At 40.4% G+C, this 10,422-nt stretch overlaps 1 protein-coding gene across 4 annotated transcripts; it reads right to left on the bottom strand.

The window, feature by feature from the left end:
- Window positions 1-1,253: 1,253 nt before the first annotated feature.
- LOC147318768 (lipid scramblase CLPTM1L-like) lies at window positions 1,254-10,328 on the bottom strand. Of its 4 annotated transcripts, none has more exons than XM_086310865.1 (17): window positions 9,789-10,328; window positions 9,303-9,394; window positions 8,859-9,036; window positions 8,600-8,718; window positions 7,899-7,977; window positions 7,666-7,783; window positions 7,402-7,496; window positions 7,236-7,320; window positions 7,052-7,152; window positions 6,897-6,956; window positions 6,751-6,801; window positions 6,578-6,660; window positions 6,118-6,152; window positions 4,241-4,296; window positions 4,070-4,113; window positions 3,273-3,407; window positions 1,254-2,703 (listed from the first exon to the last, which is right to left on the bottom strand). In XM_086310865.1, the coding sequence occupies exons 1-17, from the start codon at window positions 9,987-9,989 to the stop codon at window positions 2,637-2,639; spliced, it is 1,599 nt and encodes a 532-aa protein (XP_086166991.1). In that variant the 5' UTR covers window positions 9,990-10,328; the 3' UTR covers window positions 1,254-2,636. The 4 variants fall into 4 exon arrangements, with proteins under 4 accessions (XP_086166991.1, XP_086166990.1, XP_086166992.1 ...); XM_086310864.1 differs by having other exon boundaries at window positions 8,600-8,721; XM_086310866.1 differs by lacking the exon at window positions 4,070-4,113 and having other exon boundaries at window positions 3,273-3,406; window positions 8,600-8,721.
- Window positions 10,329-10,422: the final 94 nt, after the last annotated feature.

The following is a 10,422-nucleotide window of genomic DNA, read 5'->3' on the forward strand; positions in this document are numbered from 1 at the left end:
ACTGTTTGTTGCTATGTGGGTTAGGGTTGGTGTTTTTGCTGGTTTCACAGATACTTGCTCTGTTTATCTTCTTTATCTTTCTCTTGTTAATCACAGACACCAACTTAACGTCAGGCAGTGAAACTTTGTCTCTGCTGGCTGAGGCATAATTTAAGTACAGTCTGAGGATTTGTTGGCTTTTTTTCCTTCACCAAGAGGAAACTCTCATTTCTCTCGAACAATCACCTCTATCAAACTATAGAAAAGGAGAAACGGTTGAAACAACCTAATGTAAATATAAGCTCCTAATAAGTTAATGAGTGAAGGTGTGGTTACATTGAAACCACAATTTTAGAAACAGTGCATCGTTCAGAATACATTACCCACAATTTTTTGGCTTTCTTCTAAATCCTGCTCTTTCAAAGTTTAATCTATAAACATATGAGTTCTTACCACTAAGGAAAAACAGTACACTAGTATTCCTGTGGATTTTATTTAATAAAGCTAAAAATATGCAGTACTGCTATGATTTCTTTACATTTAATAGGTATAACGATGAAACATAATATAGGACCTACAGAGCTCTTCTTTGGCTGTTGGCTGCCTTTTGTTCTATTCTCTGTCAAAATGATTCCACGCTGCTTCAATGATGTTGCAGTTCGGGTGTTTCACTGTGGGTTTTTCTATCAGGTATGTTTTTACTGCATTAACAGTGTGTTTGGAATCATCATCATGACGAACAATGAAGATGTTGCCAATCAGATGGTTTCCAGATGGTATTACATAGTGGATCAAAATCTGATGGTACCTTTCTGTGTTCATAATCGTGTGTTGAGTGGCTTGAAAATGGTCAGGAACAAGGACTGGACTGAAGGCGAGTAAAAAAGCAGTGAAGAGCTTCAGAAGGGCTGGAGAACTATAGTTTAAGACAACTCAACATGTACTCAGACACAGATATACAGTCCCGTGTTTTGTTTTTCATAATGTAAGGTGTGAAGATTCATGTGGTTCATTGTGCTGAGTGTTTTTTTTTTTTCCTGTTCTCAAAATGCTCTCCCATTAGGAGCTCAGTGTGGGTGGAGTTCTTTTTTTCCCCTCCTCTTCCCTCATATAGTGTGTATTTCATTGTTTTTCTTACCATCCTTCCTCACTCTGACCTGTCTTACCAACGTCATGTTTGTGCAATGTAAGTACGGTCGAAAGGGGTCCTATTTTACTGCATGTATGTGTAACATTGATAGTGGCGATTAAAGGGCTTAATCAGTCAATTTACATTTACAATTCCCGTTTATTTGAAACAAAACAAAACAATGAACAGGCAGAGTGCATTACTAAAACATAAAAAAACAGCAATTTTGAAGTAAATGTTTGTGTTCGAGCAGTTCAGTCAGAAATCAGCACTGAGTTTAATGCAGCGGGCCTGCGAGCACAGTAAAAAGCTTCAGATGGACTGACAGTGCCGTGTGAGAAGGAATAGACGTCTTTTAATGAAGCAGATGTGCTGTATGCTTTTATCTTTTATATTTCTTTTTATGTGCTAATTTGGCAAAGATAGTCTTTTTCAAATCGGTTTGCAGTAAACTGACAGGAAAACTAACTCGGCATGTACAACTTGATAGTGAATAGGAAGACTTTATCTCATGCCATTTAAGATGAACAAAAGAAGCATCACTGGAGGTGACTTAGAGTGCCCTATGATGTATTGGACTTGACCTCTAACACAGACCAATCAGCATCCAGGGTGTGGCTAAAACACAGCATCATGCTTCAAATAAAAAATAGCCAAACATTGCAGATCGATTCTTCTCATCGTTGTTATAAAGATAGATTGTGTGTTGATAAGGAAAATAATGTTTAGTTTATGGAAAAATGTGCAAAAAGAAGTCCACATCTCACCGTGTAGCAGTTTAAATGATCCAGTTCTCTGTATTTTACCCCATTGTTTCCATATTGTGATTGAAGCTGCATTATGTAGTCTGATTAATATGTTTCCAGAATTGGTGCCTCCTAGCAGCCTAGCTGGCAGGGACTTTCTCCGATGGCATATGAGGCGGGGTTAACAGGCACTGCATTCTGCAGAAAGTTGGCTTTTAATGAGGAGAGATAAAAGGCTAAAATAACCTGTTTGAGATTAAAATTGAGCTGATGTGGGACAATGTGTCCCTGCAAGATGCATAAGGATTCTTCTGAACTGTGAATCATGTGAAGCTCAGTGACAGAAAGACTAATTGTTGAATCACCGAGTTGAAGGATTAATCCTTCGCAGCGTACCCAAACACTCCAGCTCCCTCGTGTTTGTATAAAGAGAAGGATCCGGCAAATAAATCCACGTTACAAGCGCTGATGTGATGCTGCAGAAATCATTTGTGAAAGGTCACCCAGCATAAAATGTACAGCAGAGATGTTGATAGATGAAGGAGCCGAGTCAAAGCAGCAGTCAAGGGGAAGCTTCATCAATGCCAAGCAAAAAGCAGCAGCAGCGCCGCGAATATGCAGCAGTGCAGAGTCTGAATCGGTCAGGAGCTGCTGTGGCACACATGTGGGCATGTGTCCTGCCTGTGTCTCTGTTTTACATCCCCAAGGCTCATTAGTTCACTTCTGTTTTGTTTTTTTTGAGCTGATCTTTTGAGTTCTGAAAAGATGAGCTTGTCCTCTCCTCACTGAGTCTTCACTTTCTTGGTGTGAGGGACGGGCTCTCGTTTTCTGGGTTTGGAGGCGAAACGGCTGGTGCAGACATGAGTGAGACAAAAGCAAGAGAGTACTGCTGTTATGTTGGAAATACAAATTGATTTGTGAGTATGGATTTACACAAACAGAAAAGAAGAAAGGCTCAAGAGTGTCTAAAATGTCAGAATATGGCTTGTACTTGAAAATAATACAACTTAAAGTCACTGGGATTATCTTGAATATAAGTATGCATATTGTTGTAGTATTTGAATGTCGTGTTGATTATCTGTATTTGTGACATACAATCAGCAAAGCAGCTGTACTGGAGTACCTACAATATACTCAATATATATATACTGGGTTGTGGTGGAATGGGAGATTCACATCAAGGATGTGCAGCTGACATATCTGCAGCAAATCTGTGGTGCTATCATATCAATATTGACTGAAATATCACATTAATGTTCCCAGCACTTAATGAATTTGTGCCATAAAGAATTTAGACAGTTCTGAAGGAAAAAGAGGGTAAAACAACTTAATAGCAAAGTGTAACTAATAAAGAGGCCAGTGAGTGTTTTTGCTCCATGTGTGTTTGGGACTGTGGTATTATTTTTGGGTCATCGTACCTTCGCTGGTAGAGGTAGAGAAAGAAGAGAAGCTCATCTCTGAAGCAGGAAAGTTGATGCGAGGAAGAGAAGGATCCAGAGGAGGAAAAAAAGGAGGCACAGGAGCACAGATCTGAAATCAGCGTGTTGACTCCCTGTTGGAGACGAGAGAGGATAGCTGACCGAACTCAATCGCTTTAACACCAAACGCAGCACAAAGGAAACCTGCTGATGCTGCTTGTGAATGAGCTCAAGAAATACTCACCCTGTACATCAGGGGTGCTCACACTTTTTCCGCATGTGAGCTACTTATAAAATGACCAAGTCAAAATGATCTACCCACTACAAAAATCCAAAACATATACTTATTTATAAATATATTGAGGATTCTTTATATCTACAATGTATATACATGTATAACCGCAATATCCAATATTTCACAACACAATTAACTATGTAAATTTTTTGTCATTACCTGAGTTTACTCTGATGACTTGCACTGAATTGAATCAGCCAGGGATGCATAGTCCGGACAGTAGCTGCTGACGGCCAGGTTTAAGAGAAAAAACCGAGAGCTAAAAATTGGAGTTAACTCGCTGACTAGCTTGTCAGTTTTACTACACTTCGCGCCGCTGTTTGCGCATGCGCAGCGACCTAAGCGTCAGAAAAAATCTGCTGTCATCTGACTGGCTTCCCTGTATCAATCAAGTGACGGGATGGATGATAGGCTGGCATCTATTTTTTTAATGCCATGCGATCTACCAATACTACCTTTGCGATCGACTGGTCGATCGCGATCGACGTATTGAGCACCCCTGCTGTACATCAACACTGTCCCCTGCAGGTGACTCACAGACTTCAGCTGTCCCACAGTAGAAAGTGAACAAACAAGGGAGGGGGAGGAGGTTTGGTTTGTTTTCATTTTTAACGTAGAAATTTTAGCCAAAGAAAATATTTCTGAAGTGTTGCTGTTTAGCTGCCACACAAACCTTGTGGTTAATGTAGAGCTGAGGGGCCATAGACAGGAAGCCAAAGGCGTACACTCCTGAGGCGAGGAGGCAGGTATTATAAATACAAAAGTAAATAATAGTAAAACTCAAAGTCAAATGTATCTATATAGCACATTTAAAACAACTCTTGACCAAGGTTCTGTAAATGTAAGATAATCAAAAGAGATAAAAACATAGGAAGAGATGATAAAATTTAAGAAGCGGAGAATAAAATGAGGAGATATGACAAATAAAAGTGGTGCAAACTCAGCTGATTTAAAGCTAAGGAATAAAAGTGGGTTTTCAGATGGGTTTTGAAAGTGTCTAATGTTGGAGAGGTCCTGATGTGAAGCGGCAGTTTGTTCCGCAGTTTAGGAGCAGTCACAGCAAAGGCCCGGTCTCCTCTGTGCTTTAATGGACAGCTAGGATCATTTGATCAGCAGACCTCAGTGATCTTGCAGGAGTGTGCCAATTCAAAAGATGAGAAAGGTATGAGGGTGCTAACCGCCTTAAAAACAAATAATAAAATAAATTCCAAAACTAACTGGCAGCCAGTGTGAGGATGCTAGTATGAGAGATATGTAGTCCTGCAACTGCAGGTGTTAATGCTCAATTCCGATTTTTTTTATCAAATCCGATTTTTTTGTCTGCTTGTTCACACTACAAATAAAATGCGACAGCAAACGCGCTCTAGTGTGAACGCTCAAAGCGGCCCGCATGCACAAAAGAAGACGTCACACACAACGCGCTCTGTTTAGACTCAGAGCAAACAATATTGTTTGACTGATGGCCCTTAATATAAAGGCTTGTTTCGGACTTTACGTTTCCCAATTTTGCTTTAAGTTATAAAGTTATTTTGTTATTTATATATGGCCTAATTATTATCCTTATTGCTGTTTTAGAGGAGCGGTGCTTCAAAGGATAGTTGCAGATTTCTGTCAGAATCTGCAGATTATACAGTACAAATAAAATGTTCATGTTTCTCCAACTTTGTCTTCCCAACAGTTTCACTGACATCTACACTGGAAGGCCAGGAAGTGTTCGTGATGTCTTCTCCGGCGCTGATAATTGGCGTCTGTCTTGTGTCAGTGACGTAAAAGACGGATTTAATGCGACATGACCGTTCAAACAGCAGTCGCTTTCTAAAACATCGGATATGTATCGGATTCAGTACCACATACGAAAGTGACCCAGGTCGGGTTTGAAAATATCGGATTTGTGCCGTTCACACTGTCATAGCATGAGCGGATATGGGTCGCATAGGGTCAAAAAAGTCGGATTTGATGCACTTTCGCCTGCAGTGTGAACGTAGCCTTAGTGACTGTGCTGCAGTGATTTGGACCAGCTGCAGTCGGTTAACTGATGACAGACTGACACCTGAATAAAGACATGGATAGCTCTCTCAAAGTCTCTAAAACAGAGGAGTGGCTTCACTTTTGCAAGTAGCCGGAGATGAAAGAAACTGGTCCTGATTACAGCATTGATCTGTTTACCAAACGTTAGATTGCGTTCCTCGCAAAGATTTTTTTTTAAATAAACTTCTAAAGGGCCCAAGTCGTAGTGGTCACAGGGACCAAACAAAATGACTTCTGTTTTCTGTTCATTTAAGTTAAGAAAGTTTAAAACCACCCATGCCTTAACATCCTCCAAACAATCTAGTAAACCCTTCAGAGGACTCACAGATTTACTTTTCAGTGGTAGGCAAATCTGTGAGTCGTCAGCATAACAATGAAATAAGATGCCTTGTTTTTTTTTTGTTTTTGTTTTTTAAATGAGCCCATAGGGAGTAGTAAGGTTAGTTTTAAAGAAAGATTATTAAGAATTAAGTACTGTACTTATTATAGATAATCTTTGAGAATGGATGCAAGAAAACTCACCAGTCACCAGAGTGCTGATCAGCCAGGAATAGTAACTGTCAATGAAATAATCAGAGGCTTTTCAGGGTATACATAATAACCAATCCATACCAACTTTATTCATTAAGCTCTTTTTAAAAAAAGCTACATCAGACACAAAGTCCTATACACAAAAATAGATAAATACACTCTAAACTATGAAAGGTAAAAACAGCTATAACACAATAAAAAATGAACAAGATCAATGTCTAATGTTGGGTCAAAGGCCAAAGAGAAAGAATGCGTTTAAGATGAGTTTTAAAAATAGACAACGTGGATGTCAGGCAGCTATGGATAAGACTAAAATGTAAGAAACATTCAGATCTGACGAGAATCTTTAAAAGGTGACTTTTTAAAGGAGGTTGGCACAAATGTGAAGTCTGGCACCGCTTTAATAATGACAAATTAAGTAGCGACGAGATGAATTTGATGATTGGCTCACCTCTTTTGGCGTAAGTAGGCCAGAGAGAAAACGGCTCCACTGATGCACAGGGGATACACCAAGTAGGACAAGTATCTGGACGCCTCGAGGGAAAAGCCAAAGATGAAAATGTAAAAATGAAAGAAAGCCCGAGGGAGAATATTAAAGGAGCCATAAAACAAACAGACTGATACCTGTGTGTCGTACTCCACTGTCTTTCTCTCCTCTTCATCCAGTTTATTAACCTATAGAGTAAGACGGATCACTTAGAGATCACAACTTGTATGATGCATTCTTCCACACTGCTGTGAACACAGATGTGCAAGTGCTCCATACTCACATGAAGCTTGTTGCCTTTACACTGTATCTGGATCTTAAATACTGTAAACACCTTCCACACCTGGTGGGATAAGCGATTACTGGTTTATAACTCTCTGTTTTGATCTTTATTTGACTCTAATTTGTCTGAGCAACACCAGATATACTAATAACTACCTCCACACACGCTCCCAGTCCGACAGGAAGGAGCACCAGCAGGCTGGTCTCCTCCAGAAGATAGAGAAAAATCAGCAAAGTACCGAGACTACGCCACAGAACTGAAAACGAAAAAAGGAATTTAACATTTTCTGAGCTGACCGATGCCACGCATATTTTTTTTTCCTAACATGATTATGGTCACCTGTCTTCCTCGATATCCCCGCCATGCTCTTCTTTTTCCTCCATGAGCTGATGTCATTTTTAAGAGCCAGAAACTCACAGATCAGCTGTTGAAAAAAAGGAAATAAAGCATTTAGAAAAGAAATTACATTTCCTTCCACAAAGTCCGTGTTAATATGCTCTCTTACTTGCAAAGCTGTGATGAAAGCAGTCAGCACTAACAGGTAGAGGTTGGATCCCACCAGAGCTTCTTTAATTTCATCGATGTTTTCGTCTGTGAAGCCTGGAGACACAAAGAAGCAACGGATGAGCTCATTTTAATGAGCTGAGGTATTATTTGGGTTGTATTTGAGTACAAATAAAAGCTACCACATATAATTAATATGATATAATTAAGATTAATGAATCATTATAATGCCTTAAATCATATGTCTGTTATATAAATAGTTCACCGAATTGCTGCAGGGAATAAACCATGTCCTGTAGGTGGACCCAAAACCTGAATCCTCTCAGAGAGATTCCCTCATAGGACACAGTGAGAGGGAGCTGAACGGTGCCGCTGCTGATCTCCTGTCGGTGAATGGATAAACGGATATGTGTTCATTTTAAATCAGCCAAAAAAAAAATAGTAATAATCAAAATAAGCAAGTGTCTGTTAAAGTTTACTAGAAAACGCTTCCTATACCATGAGGTCTCTGACTCTGAAGTTGAGCTCATTAACCATCAGCAGAGGGAGGTACATCATCTGTCTGCCTTCCTGAGAGCTGCAGAGAAAAGCAGGAAGGTTCTTTAATTCAAAGTGATCCTTGTTTTCACCCCGGGAAATTTGTGAACACGTTTACAGTACACATCCATACACTTAAACACCTTACCCTGAGGCACCTTAATGGTAGCAGCTGAGAGGTCTAACAGGTTTACTTTGCCTTTAAATTCCAGCCTGCTGAGAGATTACAGAGTCTACCAGTGGCTGTTTGTAACTTGTGATCCAGATCTAGAGGATCATCTTTTACAGATAAGAGAACTTTTTTTCCCCATTTTCATTATTTTTCTTTAATTAATATAAATTAATATCTACTAAAGACTAAAGAATTGTTTGGCTAGCGAGCAGTGACAAAGGGCTATTTATTTATGTACCCTTGTGATGATACTTTTACTGCACCAGACACTGTATCTAAAGCGGACTTTCTTCTAGATGTTTTTCAATATGTATTGCGCCCTTTGAATAATAACACAGCACCTGCAACAAAACACCAGTGTGTTTGATTTTCTGTCAGAAGTATCTGTTCCTCTCAGCCTTTCGGTGCCACTGCAGCAGCAAAACAGCAGAAGTCAGCAGTACGCTGACAGCTCACCTGGCTTTGACCTCCAAAGCTTCATCTGACTTACACTCTCATGTAGCGGCGCACGTCACTGGGAAGCCCAGCCTTTGTGAAGGTGAAGTCCTCTGACATGACAGTGAGTGACAGGTGGGGTCTCCAGTGGGATACAGGGTTCTCAGATCTCGGCTTCTGGGTGGAACCAAAAAAATAAATAAATAATGCACTGTGCAAGGCAGCTGGGCCCCATAAAAAGGCCCCATTATATCGAATATATGTAAAGGCAACATGCTGGGTGAAATATGAAGCAGTCCTGAGTGATGATGTACCTTCTCCTTGTCTTTCTGGACGTCGGTGCGTGAGGGGGTGATGTAGGTGGTGAGTTGGACTGCATAGTGGACCTCTCTGCTGTCCTCCAAAGGTGAAACGCCAGCCTTGTGCACATAAACAACTGCAAAGAGGGTGCCATTAGCCCGAGTCTCTCCTGGCAGAGAGACATGCACCTTTCTGTGGAGAGAGAGATAGGCATAAAAAATAAAAACTGCGCGTTTTAGGCCTTCATAAACAATCAAATATGCTAATCATTACTGAGTACTTGCAGCATACTGTGACTGTCACTGTGATCAGTGGTCGGTAAAGTCTTTTGATGACTATATGACTAAAGATTTATGTTGCAATAACTGCGATGCTGCTACCATTATGTTAAAAAATAAACAAATAATTTTTCAGATTGTTGGTCTGCTCCTGTGCAGCTATCAACATGTCAAACCCACCTCTCAAATCTCGAGTGAGGGTCGAACGGGTCTATTTTTACAGCGAGCTCGAGGGGGCTGTTGTCTGGCACGAGACAGGTAAAAACACTCATCTGAATGAAGGAGAAGACGAGATGTTAAAACAAGGTTTCCATCTTAGTTTGAGATTCCTTTCAAAATGAAAGCGACGAGATAATCCTGACTGTGCTTCAAATGTGTGTCTGTTTTACAGATTTCACAAAGTAAACACCTGCAAACAAAACGATCTATCAATATTTTCATGAAGAGAATGCATGAAAATGCCATAGTTTTAAAGTAGATGTGCACAAAAACGACACAAACCTAAATGCCAAATGACAATTTATCATATTTTTCTCTAACTACCATGTAGACAGTACACTTTAGCAATAAGGGCTTCTTGCTGAGCAGCACATGGACAGATTTTTTTTTCAAACCTATGGATCTGGATCTCAGAGATTTGCCATCAGGAATAAGACAAGCTCTAACCTGTAGTCTGGGTCTGGCTGCCAGATAGGAGGTGATGCAGTGCTCTCCTCTGTCTCCATCGCAGGATTTGGTGTTTAGGAAACCGTACAACAGCCAGGCGGTGTGGAGCATGTAAACCACAAACACCCCGAGCAGCAGCTTAGCGATGGAGCTCCTCTTACTGCCGCTGTCCGCAGGTTTGGAGTAACAAGACGGGAACATGGCAGCCAAGCGACTCAGAGTTTCACCCGCAAAATACTGAACATTTAAAGAAATTATTTTTTTTAAAATGGACGCGGTCTGGTTCGGGATTGTAACTGTAACAATACAATCCCCACGCTTCCTCTCTGATTCACCATCTTCCGGTTATCCGCATCCAGCAGAAGATGCTGATGCTGACAAAAACCTCCGCGGCTGCGCCCACACCGCTTTTACCACTGAGCCCACAAGGAGAAAAATAATTAATTAAAACATTATTATAGACATGCACGAAAAGCAGAATCACTGCAGAGCGAGAAAATATGTTTTCTTCTGCTTTTACAGGCAGAGTTTTATTCACTGCGTTAGAGGACCGAAGCGCCATTTATGCCGGGAGATTACATGGAAACAATTTCTCCAAAGGAAACAGAAATAATAATATTAGGGTGGAAATACG

This window comes from Aulonocara sp. 'chitande type north' Nkhata Bay, linkage group LG11, assembly GCF_057382095.1.
Source record: "Aulonocara sp. 'chitande type north' Nkhata Bay isolate Kocher_YH1m ecotype deep benthic linkage group LG11, A_spYH_male_GT1.1, whole genome shotgun sequence".
Taxonomy (NCBI): domain Eukaryota; kingdom Metazoa; phylum Chordata; class Actinopteri; order Cichliformes; family Cichlidae; genus Aulonocara; species Aulonocara sp. 'chitande type north' Nkhata Bay.

Excerpts from the sequence above, each read along its gene's own strand:
- LOC147318768 (XM_086310864.1), bottom strand. The coding sequence starts at position 9,989 with ATGTTCCCGTCTTGTTACTCCAAACCTGCGGACAGCGGCAGTAAGAGG. Across the intron at positions 7,321-7,401 it reads CTTTCATCACAGCTTTGCAA|CTGATCTGTGAGTTTCTGGC; the intron begins GTAAGAGAGCAT and ends TTTTTTCAACAG. Across the intron at positions 6,957-7,051 it reads GACTGGGAGCGTGTGTGGAG|GTGTGGAAGGTGTTTACAGT; the intron begins GTAGTTATTAGT and ends TTATCCCACCAG.